The following is a 21251-nucleotide window of genomic DNA, read 5'->3' as shown; positions in this document are numbered from 1 at the left end:
TGGCAGGCACAATAAAGGATCAGCGCATTTAATAGATCATAACACGCTGAACAGTAATCACATTGTCACATAATTAAATTTTAGGCATACAGCTATTAAAATTGCATGTATAGGAACGTATAGTTTAGCATATTTAAATAATTTTGGTGGAATACAATGTTTTAAAGTATGACATGTTTTGCAAGATACAACCAAAGATGCAATTTATTCACACACATTATGTATATATTCCGATAATCTCATATATACACACATGCATACTTATCTGTTGTGACAGTATTTACATATTCATTACATTTTTACACAATCTAATAGCCTTGAAATAGGACAGTTTTGCAGAGCTTTTTTCTGGTGTTGCCTTTCTGCAAACCAAGACATGTGACTTTTGCAATGTGGTGCATCCTTATCTTCAGAAACACAGACACAACCAATGACAGCAAGTCAGAATGGTGATTGTCAATGCCAAATTGTGTCTCCTGAGTGTGTTCCCCAAGCTGGAAAACATCTTCTGTTCCAATGTCTTCACGGACTATGTATGTGACGGCGGACAGCTTAGGAGGATGGTTTGGTGAAGCACCACGAATCACCCTCTCTGCAGCTCTCACCACCTTCACTACGCCTTGTGAGGGAATCACTAACCCGCCATTATTTTTCAAAGTCAGAAGATGGTAATTCTCATCAAATGAAGACGGTGTGGCATCTTGAATCAAACTGACTCGACATGGGTCACAGGTTAGTTTACGCAGAATCTGCCTCACAACAAATCCAGATATGTAAACCAAGGCATTTTCTACCAGACCACCAAACTTGGTCGGAAGATAGCTGTGGTCGTCCAGAATGGCTGAAATCCTAGCAAAAGGACAGGGATGCTCTTCATTAGATTCAGGAGAGGACATTTCAACAGCAGACAGGGACACGGTGTTGTCTTGTGCTGCCACATTGCCAGTCTCACTGGGTGTAACCCCACACCGAACCATCAGCCGGCGGAAGATGGCCTGGAACTGGCATGCTGATGGGTTGTTATTCCAGCCACCTTGAATGGAATACAGGGATACAATACATGTGTTAATCATACGACATAACATATGAACACATTCATGAAGTATATTTTATGAAGTTATTCTAACTGAAAGGACATCAACAGTACCTGACGCTCTGATGGAATTAAACAGGAGCTCCAAGTGATCTTGGCTGAACCTGTATGTGAGGACATACCGCTGCACTTGGAGCAGCGGTATGTAATTTGGGGAATATTAAGGCTACCTTTGTAATGTGTGCGGATGTGGGAGGGGAAATCTTCGCTTCTCTCTAAGGTATTTGTATGCCTTTGGGCCATGGAGATGAAGTGTGAGGGCAAACTCTCTATATTCGTTGGAGTATTCATGGCCCTTTTTCTCCATAAACTCTAGTTGTAGATCTGACAATTTAAGAGGAAAAAATATAAACTCTTCTTCTGATGTAGCTCAGGAGGAAAAATAAACATACAAGAAAATGTACACAAATTTTGAGGAATTAATTTTGAATTACCAGAGTAGAATTCAAGCCGTTCTTTGAGTTCTTCAGTAATGAGATTTTTTTCACTCAATTCCCCCAAAAGTGACTTTGCTGTGGTCTTTGCCCTCTTCTCTCTGGCCATGGTGTTTTTCTTGTCCCGCTCCAGATATTCCACTCTTGCCAACGCTATCTTATGTTTTGCAGTGACAGCGGTAAGAGAAGCTGGCAAAGCATAGCAATGATCCTAAAGACAGAGAGATGGACATCACCCATCACTTAGACATCACTATGGCACACTTTCTTTCAGACGACAGCAGCACTGTGTGTGTCTTCAACTATGTTGGTTTTATTTGTTTTATTTGTGACAACATTCAACATGAGGGTTAGAAAATAATTTAGATTTTAATATGATCTTGACCATTATGATATGATATTTACAATAGAAAAAATACTCACATCATTAGACTGAGGTTGCAGGTCTGAACTACAAGTTTCTGGGTCATCTTGAGAGGCCACATACTCACTACTTTGGGCTTTTGTGGAGGTTATTGTAGTTCTGTAGTTTTCAACCTTAAATGTAAAAACCTTATGAATATGGACTTCACAGTATATACTACCTGTACATAAACACACATATATCCCTTAAGGCTAACATTATGCACATTTATGAATGCTAATGAACTTTTAATAATGCACCTACTCTTTGAAGGTGAACTGGGAAGCTGAAAATTGATGGTATCACATCAGCTCTCAGTCTGACAATCTGACCTGTTTTGTCAAAATCCTCCGTTTTGAAATGCTCACTGCATAGTACAGATGAATCACTTGCAGTGAATCCATCCCTCCTCAAAGCTATTTCCCACCTCTTCCTCCTCTCTTTATCTTTTGGAAACCTTTAAAACAAAAACGTGATATCTGGGAGTGTGTACACAAAAACATTGTCCGAATGAGGTCCATGTTATTTGCAACGGTTGAAACTAAGGAGCCTTGTTGCCTGCTTAAGCTGAGCATTCAGAAAAACGTTACACTCACTATTTTTGATCTTCATATTTTAAAGAACATAAAACTCCAAATTTGATTAAAATTTGTTGATAATGATAATTAAACAAAGCTACTGAAATTGTGAGTAGGCCTGTTTGAAACATATTCCTGTCATCAAATCTCCGGCTGAAGACCGATTGCTAACATTTGCTGTCATTTCGCTGGTGGGCATAAATACAGTACAGTAATATTACATTCACAACATACTAACAATAATATGTCATTCTTACTTGTGAAAAGTTATCCCCCGGTCCCTGACATCAACAGTTCGTAGATTTAAACACGAATAAGCCGAGCAGAACTGAGGCATCTTCTGTTGTTTTGGTTCAGCAAAGTACGAGGGTATACCGCTCTAAGATGGCCGCCGTATTTCCTGCGCCGGAGCGGCCAATGCGGCGTCTACCCTTATATTATGTCTATGGTTGTTACAGCCGCAGAAAACTTAGCAGTCTGAGCTAATGAGGCGTTTACGTTGTCCACCATTATGAATATGTAATCCATGTTACTAAAGTACATTAAACAGAAGCTACGAAATGCCACATGATCAACGAACTCTTCCGGGATTGACAGTCACTGCTCGGCGGCGTTGCGTTTGGCTACTGCTGTGTGAAGACTTGGCTTTCTAAGAATTGACCGTCTATTGTTCTACATAATCCATTGTTACACAACCTATATGTTAGACTCAGCGGTAAGCTTTGTAATTTTTCCATTTATAGCAGTGTTTGATTTAGTGTAACTGTTTAAAATCCTTTGTTGCGGCGCTTTTACTGCGACAACGGAACTCTATTGAGAAAATGTTTTTCAAAATTCAAGTTTAATTTAAACCTTTATGATTAAATTGCACTCGGATAACGTGCACACCGATTAATTTGAAGAGATATGTCGTTTCATTCGGCTACGATGCCTAATTGATTTAGAATTTTATTTTTGATAGGGCTGAAACGATTAATCGAGTAACTCTATTACAAAAAATCCTCGAGGAAATTTATCTGCCTCGAAGCTTCGCTAAATTTATTGTATTGTAATAAGCAATGCTGTTAAATACGCAGCACACTGGTCTAGCCGGAGGGTTTTTGTGTTGCACAACGCTACCACTTCCGTTAGCGCCTGGAGCACATGTGCTAAGTTTGTAGCTATGGAGGGAACCGGAGAATGCTCAGAAGGAGAACCCCGAAAGCGACAAAAAATGTCAAAAGTTTGGGAACATTTTAGGCTAAACAGAAAGGACAACACAGCGCAATGCATCCACTGCAAAGCAGAATTGGCGCACCACAACAGCACGACATCAATGTTGCAGCATCTGAAGAGAAAACACCCGCTACATGCATCCAACTCGTACACGGTTGCCAACAGGTAACGTTTATGTTCTCTTTGCTAACTACGTTGTGTGATAATCTGCCATGTTATAGATGTAAATTGAGGCACATTATTTTGCTGACGTTACATCTAAACATAGCAGTTACTTAACCGGGTGTAGTGTAAATTGTATGTGAGGGTGGAACTGAGAGAAATTATGCAGGACTTAATGGAAGTTTGTTAATAAAAATACGCAGCAACAGATTACAGGCATAAGCTGAAAAGCATTTATTTATTGGTGTCTTTCCATCCTGAAAAGTTACAGTCTTTTCTTCTCGCTACTGTTATGTATGAATTAGAAATTTTTTATTAATATTTTTTGTAGTAATTCTATATTTGTTTATACCTAAGCAATCAAGAATAAATAATAGCATCGTTTTAATAAAAATAGCAACATTTTTGCATTTTATTATGACTAGTTAAGGCTGCAGAACTCTGTACAAACTCAAACCTTTACATTTTGAGTAAGTTTATTTTTTTCCTAACATATAGATTACATTCTGTTTTCCAATACATAAAAAAACATTTCACTGCATTTAGATTTTTCTGTGATGGTTAAAAATAATGCTTTTAATTAAAGCATCCTCAAAATTGCGTTATTATCAATAAAATGTTAGAGTTAAATGAGTTGTTTACTTGGTTCTTTTACGTGTATGTGTATTACTCACTGAAGATAAATACATAAACTAAAAGCTGGAGTGTAGACATTTTTATAAGCATATTTGTGAGCCTGCCACTTTATTATTTGAATATAATTTAATATCTTAGTATAACTTTTCTTCAGGTTAAAGCAAACTACAGTTACAAGTAAACTTTCTAAACTACAAACATTTAACTGTTAGGGATGCTCAAAAAGGAGATATTGGACTGATCTGGACTAACTGGTGTTATTGCAGATTTGCCAATAGTTTATTTTATAAATTTTTTTATCCGATTACTCGATTAATCGTAAGAATAATCGATAGATTACTCGATTACTAAAATATTCGTTTACAACAGCCCTAATATTTGACTAATTTTGTGATTGGCATGCTAACCGGAAGTAGCATGTTTGAATATAACTGCGCAGTTAAATTTATTAGTTTTCCTAAAGAATACTGTATTGAAAACTCTATGTTTTCTGAACTGCTTGTTTAGTTATTTAAAGAGTGTATTGCATTGATGTTTATGGTAAACTGATTTAAATTAATGATTGAATTTGAATTGTTATTGATTGTTGTTCTGCCCCTTTACAGGTCAGGGTTTTTGCAGCCGAACTGACTTAATGGTGAGCTGGTAGGATCTTTTTCTATTTTTTTCTTCCCTTTTGATTTTTTTTCAGATTGGATTATCAGATTGGATTATAGTATCTATCTATCTATCTATCTATCTATCTATCTATCTATCTATCTATCTATCTATCTATCTATCTATCTATCTATCTATCTATCTATCTATCTATCTATCTATCTATCTATCTATCTATCTATCTATCTATCTATCTATCTATCTATCTATCTATCTATCATTGGTGTACATTTATTTTTATTTATTCACAATACACTTTTCAATTTCTGCACTGTTTATTGGTCATTATTCACTTTAATCAGGCTCCATAAAGAACTGTTCTTCTGTGTTGCGGTTATTTGTGTTCATTAAGCATTACGTTTTCCATTAGCCCAAATAAAACTAATAAATAACGGTTTACACATTATAAATACCATGAGGACACAGAAGACGGCTTAATCCCCCAACAGTTACCATACTGAAGTAAAATATGCTGGTGGTATAAACACTACAACTTCTCAGTTTGGCTTTATTAACAACACACACAAATACTTTAATCAGGTTGTGTTCTTTGCTCAAGCAAATGTTTTCCCAACTAATTTAACAGGCCGATAGGCAGACTGCAGTGATTTAAGAGCAAACACAAGTCCAATATTGGAACTGGTCCATCAGTTGGTGCTTAACAGGAGGGAAGCTGTGTTCACATGAGTTGCTCTCATTGTATTGAAAACATACAAATCTAGATATGTGTACCAAGTGATGCAGGTGTTCAAGCTCCTGTTATCTTCTTTTTTTCTCATTATGTGCTTTATGAATGTAGTTGGAATTTCAGAGGCCAATTGAAAGAATTTTCAATTGGCAACATTAGTTTAAGCTACTATGCACCACTTTCAATATTTTCCTTATTTTTATTTATTTATGTTTTTAAGGTTTATCGGCTTTGTTGGCCTTTATTTGATAGTGAATTGACAGGAAAGTGGGTAATGAGAGAAGGGAAGACAAATGTCTCCAGGCTGGGAGTTTAAGGCGGAGGGTTTAAGGGGTTGTGCTTAACCTGTGTCTCTACAGCGCCCCCTATTTTCCTTATTTTTGATTAAATATGTGACAGAAACCTAAGCATATTTAGATTATTTTTAGTTGCTTTTTGTTTTGCGATAATATTCCATTCTTCTACTGGTCACACATGACCAGATATGCAAATTAGGCAATGATGTCATAGAGACATTAGGACAGCCAATAGCTGCTTTTGCTGAGGAGTTGGCAACAAAGTATTTTTATGACTGATTGGTTTTCTTATAACCAATTAATCCAGATGGTAGAGAATATGGAGGTTAATATATTAATAAATGTTTAACATGAGTTTGCAGGTTTATCTGAGAGTTATCCTTTTGCAGTTTTCATCTACTTTCTTCTTTCTCTTTCCCCTAACGGTGCGGTCTGGTCCTGTTTGGACTCATGCAGTAGTTCCCTGGGCGCCCCTCCCTGCCCCGCCCTGGGTGAGTGGCGTACACATGTAACCCCACGGTTTCCTGTGTGTAATGTCTGCTGCTGAGGGTTTCCCGTCTGTCAGCGCGTTCTCTGCTGTGAGCAGTGAGCTGCCCTGTAACTTGATTTGCGCCGCGCTCTCGGTCTCCCAGGCCGACACACACCCAGCAGCGTGTTCATGTCCAGTGCATGTTGGACTCTGTATATTGTGATAAATTGAATGACATTGTCCAGTGTTTGCCCTGTGGGCAGCAATTACCTATTACATGATTCGCATGGAGCAGCTAATGGATGTGTGTAAGATGCATTAATGCAGCTCATAGTGTTGAGTTTCATTGTTTCACAAAGGAACATATTACTGACTTTATTTTCATTTTCCTGCTTTATCTGTTGACCAGTACTATGATTTTTCTACTAGATATTTCTTCAGTTTTTCATGTTTTCTTGAAAATCACCTTACTGGATTTAAGTGGACGAGTTCAAATTGAATACATTTCCCAGTAAAGCAGCGCTTCTACATGTGAATGTATTCATTCTGATGTGCTTACCGATGCGTCTGCATACTTATATGCATGTCTGTTTCAGTAATAATGTTGTTGGTGTGGTATAGAAATGAGCCTCCTAGAATAGAAGGAGAGAACTAGGACATAAACGATAAGTTAGAGCCATTGAGAGAGGAAGGAAGAAGAACCTAATGGAATCCTATCAGACGTGTTGTGAGGCTGAAATGGATAATTAATCCATTAAACCCTCACCCTTCTCCTCCTGTTGGATTATTTAATGCCTCAGCTAGCAGACCAACACAAACACATCAACAACCTTAATCTGGGCCGACTCCTCTGCAAATGTTTTGGGTTATAAATGATAATAGCACAATGAGGATATTACTTATCTCTTCACACTGGAGAACGAAAATGATAATTACAGTAAATTACGCATCATTATCCACCAGAACATTGTGCTTGGCAGTCTTGCATTAATATTTCACCCCTGGCAGAAACCTGGAGGTTTTTAGCAGCGTCTCAGTGACAGCGCAGCAGGTCCAGGGAATTCTGGAGCACAAAATGAGCAAACAAGTAGATTTTCCTCCAGGCCAACTGATCTGAGTCAGGCCTGTGCTGTTTGTTCCTTTAGACTTATTCTTCAGATCAACAAAAACAACACAGAGTTAGTCAGTTTCACTTCAACTCTGGCTCTAAAACACTGCAGTCAAATTCAGATTATTCTTTCAATAGATCAGAAGTTTTTCATCAAAGGAAATTTAAGATTTTGTATAATCTGTCTAAAGTATAAAGTAAAGTATCAATATTTTAACCTTGACCAAATTATAGACTGATTTACTGATTGCTGATAGATTGCTACTGGATTATTTGGAAAAAGAATCATTTTAAAATGCATTTATTATCAAAATCAACAAGTTCCAATATGATAGGCATTTGAACAATAATGTGGGGAGTAACTTTTACATAAATAATTTTTATAATTTTGCTTTTGTGAACCTTAAATGTTGTGATTATGAGAATGTTGATTGTTAAAGACGGCATTAAACCGTTCACCAAAGGAAACTGAAGTATCAGGATTTCTGTTGCTTTTGGAGTTTTGGCTTCTTCCTCTCTGTGTGGCTCTTCAGCTCAGTTCAGGTTAGCATTGTTTTCACTCTGTAATCAGCTTCAGGAGCTCTTTAGGTTCTGGGTTTGACTCAGACCAGAACCCGTTCACCTCCGCGATCAGAACCCGTCTCCTTCCTGCACCGTACGGTAACATCCACATGAAGGTTATTTCAGGATTATTGAACAGAACATGGCGCCTTTAGCAGACGGACAGATTAAATACGTTTGAGGACAGATCAGAGATCTGCTGATGATCCCTGGCAAAATATAACTTTGGGGTAATTCGTAATCGATGACACAGTTAGCAGGTATTTTATAAGATTTTGTATATTTGCAGAGTTGTAGTTTCTGACTCCTGCAGGTAAAATGAATTATGATGTTGGATGTATCAGAAGATGCTCATGTGTCAACATCAGCTTGCTGACAGAAATCTCTTCATCTTGGAGGGAAAATGCATTATGGGACAGCTGGAGCCTCATTTCCCTTCAGGAAAGGGCTGATTAAGGGCATCCTCACCATTATGCACTTGAAACATTAATAACAACTTGATCTCCACATTAAGGGACAGAAAAGGCTTTCAGGCATCCTAAAAACTGGTTTTGGTGGAAACCAGTTTTTAGTTTCATTTCATTTTGTTTTACACATTACAGATGTTATTGATCAAGCAATGATTGATTGATCAGCATGTTATGATGGATCCAGGTAGAATTATGTCCTTTAGAAAAGGTTCCAACACTGACAATGAATTTACTCTTTTTATTTTAAATGTGAGCTAATAAATGGATTTAAATTAGGTTTAGTGTTTGTAACAAAAAATGTTGAACATGCTTTACAGTCTTGTTAATGACAAAAGTACTTACTTTGTGAAATAAGGACCCTAAAACTTTAAACTATAGAATGGGGCCATCTGCTGTTACTGGTGCCAATGGAAAGAATGTTTAAAATAAAAGAAAGATCATAAATCAATGTTTAATTTGAGACGTGAAACACTGAAACAAAATATACTGCAGCACTGGAAATCCAAAAATCTCTTAAATAGAACCTGTCTGGCAACATGAAGTAGGAAAAAAGAATAAAAAAAACATCCCATCAGTCCATTATGTAGAGAAATTACAAATTCAGAAAGGTTACAAAGCCAGGAGAGATCAGTCTACCGAAATGACTCCAGTATCATGTTGACAAGTCATCCAGGAAGTTAGAGATCCCGAAAAACATGTGAAGGCCTCACCTGCCTCAGGAAAGGTCAGAGTTCAGGATCCAACAGTCAAAAAAAGAGAGACTGGGCCAAAGTAGTCTGCATGGACAGTTCCACCACTGAAACCACTGCTGACAGAAAAATTTACCAGAAAACATTTTGATGTGTGACCAATTACATTTGGCATAAAAATAACACAATTTCAGGAAAAGATAAAATCCTATAAAACACTTGCTCTGTGTGGCTGCAGAAATCACAGGGTGACTATTCTCCTTCATTTGATCACTGATTCCCAAGAAATTTGGGAATTTTGTGAAAAATGTCTAATTTACTAAAAACAGTTGTATGATTCTGAGAAGCGAAACAGTGGAGAGGAACGTCAGCAGCAGCTGATTAAACAGCAAATCAGATCTGAAGTTCCAGTCAAGGTGACGCATGTCAGGCATAAATACCAGAGCTAACGTTAGCGTAGCTTCTTATGACCTGTTTGCCGGCTCTGATCCAGATCAAGCAGCAGGAGGAAACATGAAGTCTGGAATATGAAGCTGATGTGACTATAAGCCAGTCCTCTGATGTGGCTGAATGAAAACAATGCAGCAAAGCAGAAAGTTTCTGCTCCAGAGGGTGGGTCAACCAGTTATTGGGTTTATTGGGTTTATTGGGCAGGTTGGTTGGTTTGGTAGATGCTTTTCCTTTAAGAAATGAATTTGAAAAGCACTTCCTGAGCTTATCTTCGTGTGATACAAAATTAGTTTGATGATCTGAAACATTTAAATGTGAGAAAAATTCTAACTCACATTTCTTTTCTTCAAATAGTGGATCAGTATTCTGGTCATAACTTCCATGCATTTCCTTCATTCCCTGTTAAAGCTGCTCAGTGGAGCCGTTACTAGCTCTCTTGTTTCCTTGGAGCTGGAGCGTCCAGGATCAAATCCTGATCTGGATCTTTTCCTGGGTGGTTCTCTGGTTTCTCCATCTTCTTTCCACAACCAAATAAACGCTGTGGCGTCATTTGTGTCTCTAAACCTCCGTTTGGTATCGGTGTGTGTCCAGGGTTGTTTGCTCTGTGTGTCTGGTGATGGATGGTGACTTGCCTCTTCCCTAATAGAGACAGGCATCAGCTAAAAGTGGTACAGACGATGGCCGGTTATGATTCAATACAGTTTATTTTATGAGGAAAGTGACACGTTGTTTTCATATTTTTAAGGGTTTCTTCAGATTTCTACACTCAGGTAAGAGAGATGTAACAGAAAGTGTGTTATACTGAGAGACGTCTTGTTCTCCGTCCTCAGTGACACGCTATTATGATGATGATTTCAGTTTCTCTCTCCTCTTCTGTCGCTGCATGCTCTTTTTTCCTCTGCTGAACTAGGACAAGGACACGGAGACAAAGCAGTACATATTACTGTCCTACCCTGAACACACACACACACACCACTGCGTCCTGCTGGAAGGGGCTGGGAGATGAGAAAATCCAGTCATTTTGTTACAGTAGCATCCTGTTTTATTAGGCAAGAGCAAATCATCCAAATGGTGCAGAATCCAAGGACAAAGAATTCCTCCATCTTGGCAACCATCACATTTTAGAGCCAACAGAGCAGGAGTGAACAAAACATCAGTGAAAGTATACACATATTGATGACTACATGAGAATCCACATGGTTTTCTGATCATTTTAGTTGAATAAGATGGTTGAAACACTACAATGTTTCTCCATATTGACTATGTTTAGGCAGATTAGATTATAAAAGATTCAATATCTTATTTAAATGCCAAATTTGTTGCTCTAAAATCTATTTATTGTCAGGATGATCCGAAGCTTTGCTGTTTGTCATCGTATTATCAGTTGTGGTTCTCTCATATGACAAAATGGCCGACCTGTGCACAAGCAGCTGAACTTTCTCTGCTGCCCACAGACTCTCAGCTGTCACTCAGCGCTCACCTTGAGGGAAAAAACGATTTTCTTTTTTAGTCTCAGGCAGAAAGAAATTTGTTCCTTTCTGCAAGTTTTTTTTTGGGGTTAACCTAAACAAATGTTTCACATACTTTAAATTCAGATTTTTACAGTTGTATGTAAAACATTTACAGGCTGCCTGTGAGTTATTATTTATATCTGGGTATTTCTGTGTGAAGCTTTTGATCCATTCAAGTCAAAAATAGCCAATAAAAAAAGCAAACCATTTTCCTGTTGATGTCAGAAGCCTCTCGGTGTGTGATGACAGAAGAGACTTCAGCTGGTGAATATTAAGCTACTTGTTTTACAGCATGCAGAACGGCTCAAAACACGTGACTTTTTAAACTCCAGTAGTTAAAATATAAAAAGAATCGGAAGAAAAATTAAAGATCTTCTAATGAGTACAAAACTTGAAAATAAGTGAAAATAATTACTGTGAAGAATGAAAACGAGGAATCAAATTCTTTTGTAAAATTATAATGCGGTAAATGGATTATTACGGTTCATAAGATGAATTATATCTATCTGCAGTTGGTCTATAACACTTAAACTGCTGTTAGCCGATGTTCATCCAGTCTGAATGAGATTGAGTCATTTTTATAAAGAATACGGAAAAAACGGATTAAATGCATTCAGGATGTGAAACGTCGTTTCTGAGGGATACCAGATGCTGCTGGTTGAATGAATGGCAGTCAGTTAAACGTCTGAGGTGTTTGGCACAATAACAAAGTAAGAAAACAAAATGGTTTTTGTGAGGTTTGGGCTTTTGGATAATATGTCAAACAAACAGAAAATGATTCAGGGGAATTAGTGTGTAGACTGACTGTGCTGCTCAGCCAACATCAGTGTCTGACCTCACCAACAGGCTCCTGAAGCCTACAGAACCTTTTCAGAAGCTTGAAGCTGCTGAAGTTTCAACCCAAACAACACAGAAACTTTAGTCCTTTAGTTCTTAATGGCCACATTCAAGTTTTCAGCAGCTGGTTCTGAAGGCCACAGAGTGGTGGGCACAGCGTGTGATGGAACATAAAGAAAAGACACACTTTTATTAAAACTCAGTGCAATTTTTAGTTAAAGTATGGCAGAGACATTTTCCTGCTGTTGTGCAGAACAAACCCAGATCTAACAGAAACACAAGGGGAATGCATTAGCTGCTCTGTTTTAGTGCTGCTTTCTTGCACGCAATGGGCTTTTATGGAAGGTTCCAGATCTGAACAAGTTGAGACGCAACCTGGGATCCACACAGTCGGCTCACACATATGTTCGCCCACTGCAGCCTCACACCAGGCTGGAGGAGCAGAACTCCGCCTCTGCAGCTCAGCGATGCTGCAGCGTGTGCCGTGATGAATTCATCAGAGCGGCGCTGCGGCGGCGGCCACACGCAGCCGCGCTCGGCCCTATCACTGCTGAACATGGGAAAGAGCAGAGCTGGTGGAAGATTTAAATATCTCGCATGAGATGAAATCAGAGAGATGGAAAGAGGAACACGGAGGACGAGTCGGCTTCAGAGAGGGAGAATGGAAGGTGGCAAAATGAATAGGAGGGAAGGGAAGTCCTGAATGTGTCTGATCAGTTTAGTGAAGTTCAGCAGGAGAACAGAAACCGGAGAAAATTACAGCTGGAGTGATTCATTATTATGAAGCAGAGCGAAGCTTCTCTCACATATCATCTCTTATCCATTATTTCTGCTTTATAGCAGTAAGGTTAGAATAATTTCCTGAATAATTACTGTAGCACTCTGAGTTTCACCTACAGCTTAGTTAAAATATTAATATTTTATCTTAATATTGTCAATGTTATTCAAAATAAGTACATAACATTAATCTTTTTAAAAAGTAATACCATTTTTTTAATAAACATAATTCTAGTTACATGTTTTCTATGGCACCTGTTTTTGTTAACAGTTTGCAAAATCCAGAGTTTCAATCCTGTGATTTTTATTTTTTAATTTGTGGCCAAGAAAGATGACCTTTATAAATGATCTATTAAAAGCGTAACCTGAAAACAATCCTGTGTTTATCTAGTGTGTGTTTTGTAAGCGGCGTGTTGGAGCGGCTCGGTCATGTTGGTTCTGATGTTTGTGGATTGTCGTTTGGTTCTGAGGTTGAGGCGTCTCATGTTTGGATTATTCTCTCTGGTTCTGGATGCTGTGAGGAGTTTCTGCTCTTGCTGTTTTACCGTCTGACAGTTTTTAGGATGTGTAACTATGGCAACAAGGTGTTGATTTTACAACTCTGAGCAGCTGATTAGCATCTCAAAAACAGCTGAACTTTGAAAAAGAGGCTTCCTGGTGTCGGAGAGGAGGAAGTTGGGGCTGTCTCTTCCATCCATCATCCTGATCCAGGATCAGATTGCGACTCCAAACGGCCACACAGAGTTCAAAAGGAGCAGCAAAATCAAATGAGGTGGATTAGCAGAGTTTAACTGATGGTGTCGTCCAGGACATGTTGGTCCAAAATATTGTTTCTGCTGCCCAGTTATTTAGCTGTTAGCTTACCATAACAGTCCTGATTCTGTAAGAAAACTCCACTGAGTCATGTTTGGTATCAGTTTCCACAAAAACCATTAGTCACTTTTTTATATACCTTAATAACTATAATACAAACATATCTGAACATAAATAAAACATTAATGAAGGTCAAAACACCCTCTGACAAGCAGCCAATATTTAATTTCTGTTGATATTTTTTGCTTTTGGCAGAATTCAGAGGCTGTTAAAGGTCCCTGGTCGTTCTCACGTTCTCCTGATGAACGGATTATTCTTTTTGCACCAGCTGCAGTTTAAGAAAGTCATCTTTTAAATCTCCACAAGAAGACGTGTTAAACCACAGAAGACTCGATTCATAAAATATTTCCATCTTAAGAGCCATTGTGTGATTGTGCAGGGAGCGCAGAGCGGTGCCGACTGATTCCACACCTTTCATGCAACACAGGACACCAGCACCTACTTTAAAACACCACCTGCTCTCCCTCACCGCCTCACTTCAGCATGCTTTCAGCCAGCCGTCCTGCCCCAATACAGTTTTAATGGTCCCTGCTGGAGTGGAAAGACCCCTGACATGCTGACAGCAGGCGCATGGTGCTGTGCCCCCACGGACATCCTCTCACTGTCACAACAGCTCTGCAACGCACAACAATGTAACCTTACTGGACAGATATAGATGCATGCACATTTAGAAAGTCTATTTTTGCCAATCGCAGGCCACCATGCATGCATCTGTTCTGCATGGCAAACACAAACATGCACACCCTGACAGTTTGACAAGACACACACCTATAAGCATGAAAACCTCTGCAGAATCCTTCACAGTGCAGTAATTATAGCAACACACTACAGAAACGTGTGGAATCTGTGAGCCATTCAGACATCACTAGAAATTTACCTTCACTGCTGACGAACTCTGGGAACGTACCTGAGAAGTAGGCCAGCGAATGACAAGCTGCATTTTCTCTGCTTCTACCTCAGAGTGACTGTAGGAACGGAGAACACACACAGGCATACACACACACACCCCAACACACACATGTACTAACCAAAACTGCTGACGTCCAGCTCTTATAACCCTGTTCACTTTCAATTAAAATTATGGTGTGTGTGTTTGTTTCTAATACCTTGTGGGGACCATTTTCCTGAGATATACTACGTTGTGGGGACTGAAGCCTGGTCTCCACAAGGGGAAACGCTGTTTTGGGTCAGATTTAGGACTAAGGTGTGAATTGAGTTAGGGTTAGGTATGTAATGGTTAGGGTAAGGATAAGGTTTAGGCTGTAGAAATGAACGGAAGTCAATGGAAAGTCCCCGCAAAGATAGCTGTGCAAACATGTGTGTGTGTTATGCTACTAACCAAAACTGACCTTTAAGGTTGGGAGATGAAAACATAACGGGGCAGAAACCCAAATGAAAATTACAATGTTTAGTCTTTATTTTTACTGCATGTGGACTGTAACTTCTAACCAATCAGGTTTGTCTCTGAATTAGAATCATCCATCCATCCATCCATTTTCTACCACCTTTGTCCCTACTGGGGTCGGGAGGTGCTGGTGCCTCTCCAGCTAACGTTCTGGGCGAGAGGCGGGGTCACCCTGGACAGGTTGCAGGGCAACACAGAGACAGACGGGACACACAACCATGCAGACTCACACCTAGGGAGAATTTAGAGAGACCAATTAACCTAACAGTCATGTTTTTAGACTGTGGGAGGAAGCCGGAGTACCTGGAGAGAACCCACCATGCACAGGGAGAACATGCAAAAGACCCCAAGCCGGGAATCGAACCCAGGACCTTCTTGCTGCAAGGCAACAGTGCTACCAACTGTGCAGCCTCCAAGTGGAAACTACAGAGCAAGATTAGATTTGATCCCTTGCATAAAGGCACGGGAGGGATTTGGTTTAATACTATCCGACAAATCCCTCCTGTGACCTCCTGAGGAACGTTTGACCTTGTCAGCCGTCAGCATTGGTACGTCAGGGTAAAGTTACAGTGACAGGACTGAAGCTGGAAAATGGAAGAGCTGTACATTCTCCAGGCTTTATGTGGCGTAGTCACAGTTTGTGCCACGGGTGGATTGTGTTATTTCACATCCTGGCATTAAACGTCATATGTAATATGATTAAAATTGAACTAAATACTTCCTTTGGGGTTTGGTCTTATTTTTGTTACTATCATACATATTTATGCTCATTTGAAAAATTCGAATTGTTAAATAGTTTATTTTTGAGATGGAACAAAACACAGAATCATGTTGGAATTATTTAAACTCAGATTCCTTTGATTCAGTTTCTAATGTGGATTTACAGCAGAGTTTAAATGTTGTAATCATGGGAATAAACAACTTCTAATTATTTATTAGAAACATTTTCCTTTAGGATGAAATAATTGCAAAATAGCAAGGATTTTTGTAGACAAGTACTGTGTGCCTTAAAATCTATTCCATGTTTCATCTAATTCATGCATCATTCAAATTATATATGTAGGCTCAAGTATATTTATAAACGTAGACTAAAATCGGGTTAAAGTTATACTTTGACCTCATGCTTCTGCCATCATTCTGGCTGATTTTTGACCGGCTTGGTTCCGGTGGCGGCACACGCCACTGATCTGCTGGTAGCACAGCCAAGCTTTCAACTTTAAGTTTAACTTTGATAACAATTACAGCACACTTAGCTTCTAAATGAATTTTTCTGGATGAAATTCACTTGACTGTTTTGTAAATGTTCAGTTGCATAAAGTTTGACATCTGTGTTGAAGTTTTAAATATCGACTGCTAAGAATTCAGGTAGTTGGACGTTTACAGTCATGCTCTTATTTTGAAGGGGGTGAAGACTGTTTACACAGCAGTTGCATTTCCTCTCTCTCTTCGTAGCGCATGTTGTCATTGACTCATGGTGCGAATCAACATGGCTGAATTTAGCACGTTAGCATTAGCTTCCACTAATTTCTAAGTGCTCTTGTTTTAGCCAAACTAATATTTATGATTAGTACATTAGAGTTAGTGCAACTAACTTTCTAGTTAGCGCTGAAGAGTTGAAACTGTTTGTTTTCCTGGTATAGATCTGACTTTCAGACATGAACACGGTATGATTTCCCCAAACATCCATCTAACCTCACTTTGAAGCAGGTTCTCCAACTCCTGTGTGGCTGCATGATAACCAGGTGTAAATAATGAATGGATGGAAAAGGCAGAATAACATTAAGCTTGAAGAATGGACGGACTTCTTCACAGCCAACCTGTTAGAAATGTTGAAAAAGCGTAACTGTGTTTAAGTTTCCACCGTCTAACTGCTGATTCTTGGTAAAGTTGGACGAATTTCCTGGGAGTCCTCCATCTTCATTAATGCTCCTGTGACACCTGCAGTAAAACTGGCCCATTTTATCACGGTGAAGCTGCCATGCATGGCAGTCGGTCCGCTGGTTCTATATTAATCTTTACCACCTTAATTTGTAAAACCTTAAATAGTTTTAAATGAAGTGTTTATCTAACCTTAAAAATGAAATTCTTATCCTCTGTTTGGGTTTGCATGAACATCTTTGAACTGACATGTACACCATATCAATGTGGCGTACACACACACACACACACACACGCCAGCCCAAATACCCTGACTCATTTCAGTAAAGTGTGCCATGTGAGGGGCGTGCTGTGGTGGCGCAGGGGGTTAGCACGCCCCACGTTTGGAGGCCTTAGTCCTCGACGCGGACGTCGCGGGTTCGACTCCCGGTCCCGACGACCTTTGCCGCATGTCTTCCCCCCTCTCCTCACCCTCCTTCCTGTCTGCCTACTGTCAAAAAAATACGAGCCACTAGCGCCGCAAAAACTCTTCGGAGAAAAAAAAATGAAAAAAAGTGTGCCATGTGAGAATCTTCTGGGATAAAAACAGAACGCCTGTCGGATCCGTTTCTGCTTACAGCAGCAACAAATTTTCCTCACCTAAAGCTGCCGTCCGTTTATCAAAACTGTGTTAATTGTGCTGCTACTTGCTAATTGGCCGTCGGTTTAACTTGCAGCTGTTATGACACAACGCTGCTGCGCCACAGGGAGCCTAAATACAAAGTGAAAAAAGCAACCTCCTTCAGGCTTCACAAATGTTTCTCTAATATGGCAGCCAAGGAATCTTTCCTTTACGCTTTAATGTGTTCTGCAGTTTCAGACAAAAATTGTGCTTTTCACCAGCAGTGTGCTCTGCTGCCTGCTAACATTATGCAAATGTGAGTGTGAAGGCTAGCCCTGCTGTGTCCGCTGGTGAAGGACTGGGTTTTAGCACAGCTCTCACATTCTTAGCATTTATTATGTTTTACATGTTGAATCATTCATGTACAAATTAACATTTTACAAACATGCGGGACAGAAATGTTAAAACTTGCATTAATCAGACATGAACTGAGAATATGAACCTGCTCTGACTGCTGGTGTAACAGAACCAATCAGCTTTCAGTCCGTTGACCAGTAGAGGTTCTGGAAGCGTTTCGACCATCTGTCATGATCCTGTTTGGGTTTCTGTGCGTTTGGACTTCTGCTCTGTCTTTTTATTGGTTCATTCTGTCGTGTTCCTGCTTTAAGAAGTGATTTTTTTATTTTCCTTTCCTTGGTTTAGAAGACGTAACAAATGATGTTGATCATGCAGTCAAACCGAATTCAGCTTTACAAGAGACAGAGGAAGTTTGTGCTGCTTCAAGTTGAATCAGGATAAATACTATAATGTTTATTATCTGGCAAAATGCAGATAAATCTGCAAATAAAATCAGAATCAGAATGAATTAAAAACAAAACTCATGTATTGAAATTAATTTGTACTTATCAGATATGTGAAGGTATTTTGAATGCAGAGTTTAGCTCACAGTGCTAACATGTTCATGAAAGGACATGTTAAATACTTTGAACTGAAAGATGCTGTTTTTTACATGATGCACTTGAAGTAAGCACAGCTCAGACAGACTGTTTTTAGGAAAGTTTAAGTATTTAATGGATGAAAGAGGAAGGTTTCCTGTGAGTTTGGTGACTCCCATGGTTTCTTTATGGGAATCTGATGGGATTGTGAATCTACCTTTAAACTTCCCTGAAATGCCTTTTTATTCAGACTAGATTGAGAAATATGAGATTCAACTGGATTTTTTTGTCACCTTGATTTTGTTGTTTTTGATGAAGGTGATTTTGAGCTGTCAGTCTGCAGCTGAACTCAATATGCTGTTGGAAAGATTTCTCCCAGACTGTTGTACAATAAGTAACCACAATAACAACCTAAATATTCTCTGTAGATAAAGTGGGTGACACTTTTATCAGCTGACGGCTCAGTCAGAATCAGAACAGAAACGTCGCTGGGCTGAATGACAAACATTTTGACTTCAGGAGGAAAAACCATTAAAATGTGAACATGAGTGTTTGTCCTGTAAACAGGGAACTTTAACAGATTCAATAATCAATATACTAACTGGTGATTGAGGCCATGACCTAAATACAGATTTTTAGATTTTATTTATGACCAAATATTTACATTCAACAACCAGTTCATGAGGGAACAGTGAACTGCTCCGAATGTTTAGGTGAACAAATTAATTCATTTGAAACTGAATTGAATTTAAAATTAGTTATTGACCTTTTTTCCCCTATAATTTAAATGTTTCTATCATGGCTGATGTATCCCCAGTGTGAGCAACACGCTCAGCTCACTGACAGAAAAATGAAGAGAAAAAGAGTTTTAAATAGGAGCTCCGTTTCTCTGTCCTGTCTGCTGGGAATTATTTTCCACTTTGCAGAGGCATGGAGGCTTTTGATAACAAAGATGCCTTCTTAACCCTGGCAGATAATGGGCTGCAAATTGGGTTTAAGTAGTGAAAGTGTTGCTCCATTTTAACAAGGCAATTCGTCAGTGCAGAAGCTTGGCAGTGGATTCAGAACCAATATGCAGAGCACTTGTGTCCTAAACAGCCAGCAGGCAGAGTGTGAAATAATAATATCATTGTTTAAATAAACCGTTAACAGAGAGGAACCTTCAGATGGAGGGAACGAAAACAAGAAAAACTGAAATTCATTAAATCAGGGTAACAAGATCGAGTCCGAAATATGAGAAAAATTAATGAGTAACAAGCAAGAAAACAAATGTAACTTGATTAACTTGTTATGTTTATTCAGTGGAAACAGTTGCTAATAAACCATGATGAGGTTAAATCAGTCTAATGGTCCAATCCAGGACGTTTGGGTTTTCACTGGAACCTTCATTTGCTTTTGTCCAGGTGTTGAATCATACTGCTGCATTTTGTGCTCATATTCACAACACCGACAACTTTACAGTAATGATCCTTTAAACCTCATGTTAGCCTTGGTGCTGCTAAATCTCTGAACAGGCAGAGCTTTATTTATTTGCTGGTATTTGGGTGAAATGTCAGAAAATCTGCAAAACATCAAAACCTTCTCCTGAAGCAGCTTCTCTGCTGTAACCAGTTATTCACTGTCTATGAGCTGAGCTGTAATTATCTATGTGAATAGAAGGGTTCATCCAAGCAGCTTTATTTTCAGTCAGTGTTTGTTCTTCGTTCCTCCTGGAGGAGATTTATCTTTATCTTGAGCAAATTTGGTACTTTTGAATTTCTGTCATATAAATGTCATAGAATGAATTTCTGTCATAGAATATACAGTTTTATTTACGAATGCTGTTACTCTGATTAATTGTATGAATTCTTTTCATGAACTGGATCTATTGATGCCCCCTGGTGCCCTGCCCCTCATCAACAGTAGGAGGCGCTGCAGAGATGTTACTCCACACTGAGCGGCAGCAGAAGAAGAATCCCACAGCAGTCCATTAATGTGAGCAGATCAGATTTTCCCAGTTAGATCCTGATGCTTAGATTACATTAAAAATAGAATCTAGAATCTAGAACAGGAGAAACGCATCAGATCCTCCAGGAGGAGAGATGCTGCCATGACTGGATTCAACCTGCTGGTTTCATCATCAACATTTCAGTCTGAATAATGACTGAACTTAATGCAGTGTTTCATAATAAAGATCAGCTGGAATGGATGCCACTGTTTGACTTGACAGTTTTTGTAAAGTTCCTTGACATGAAATTTGTTATGAAGTAAAACTGAACTGAATGGAGTTAGGTTAGTTTTTATTGGAAATTGTACAATAAATTAGCTTTCTCATAAATCTGTATGTAAATATCTGTCAGATACTCGAGTGAAATGAAGAGACTTCTTCTTTTCCTCTTCTTCTTAATCCCAGAGTCAGTTTGGAGAGTGTTTGTAGGAAGATGCTTCTCCAAATTATAATCAATTTTAAATAACCCGTGGGATGCCGAACGTCGCTGGTTCCGTGCTTCCCTTCCCTCTGCTGCTCACACAAACCTTTTTTCAGA

General features: G+C 39.0%; 1 protein-coding gene and 1 long non-coding RNA gene across 3 annotated transcripts; one reads left to right on the top strand and one right to left on the bottom strand.

Annotated features, from left to right (window-relative positions):
• Positions 1-14: 14 nt before the first annotated feature.
• LOC114134822 (THAP domain-containing protein 6-like) lies at positions 15-2964 on the bottom strand. Its single transcript, XM_028001638.1, has 6 exons — positions 2766-2964; positions 2195-2387; positions 1951-2064; positions 1528-1738; positions 1148-1417; positions 15-1033 (listed from the first exon to the last, which is right to left on the bottom strand). Exons 1-5 carry the CDS (start codon positions 2843-2845, stop codon positions 1260-1262), a joined length of 756 nt encoding a protein of 251 aa, XP_027857439.1. The 5' UTR covers positions 2846-2964; the 3' UTR covers positions 15-1033; positions 1148-1259.
• Positions 2957-20924, top strand: LOC114134823 (uncharacterized). 2 transcript variants are annotated; one of them, XR_003593478.1, is made up of 4 exons: positions 2957-3223; positions 5127-5158; positions 6619-6653; positions 20629-20924. It is a non-coding gene; the product is annotated as an uncharacterized LOC114134823 (long non-coding RNA). The 2 variants fall into 2 exon arrangements; XR_003593479.1 differs by lacking the exon at positions 6619-6653.
• The last annotated feature ends 327 nt before the right edge of the window (positions 20925-21251 follow it).

Source organism: Xiphophorus couchianus, chromosome 19, assembly GCF_001444195.1.
Source record: "Xiphophorus couchianus chromosome 19, X_couchianus-1.0, whole genome shotgun sequence".
Lineage (NCBI taxonomy): Eukaryota > Metazoa > Chordata > Actinopteri > Cyprinodontiformes > Poeciliidae > Xiphophorus > Xiphophorus couchianus.
Note: the sequence above shows the minus strand (reverse complement) of the source record. Positions and strands in the feature narration are given on the sequence as shown.

Excerpts from the sequence above, each read along its gene's own strand:
- LOC114134822 (XM_028001638.1), bottom strand. The coding sequence starts at position 2,845 with ATGCCTCAGTTCTGCTCGGCTTATTCGTGTTTAAATCTACGAACTGTT. Across the intron at positions 2,388-2,765 it reads CGGGGGATAACTTTTCACAA|GTTTCCAAAAGATAAAGAGA; the intron begins GTAAGAATGACA and ends TTTGTTTTAAAG. Across the intron at positions 1,739-1,950 it reads TGCAACCTCAGTCTAATGAT|GATCATTGCTATGCTTTGCC; the intron begins GTGAGTATTTTT and ends CTCTGTCTTTAG.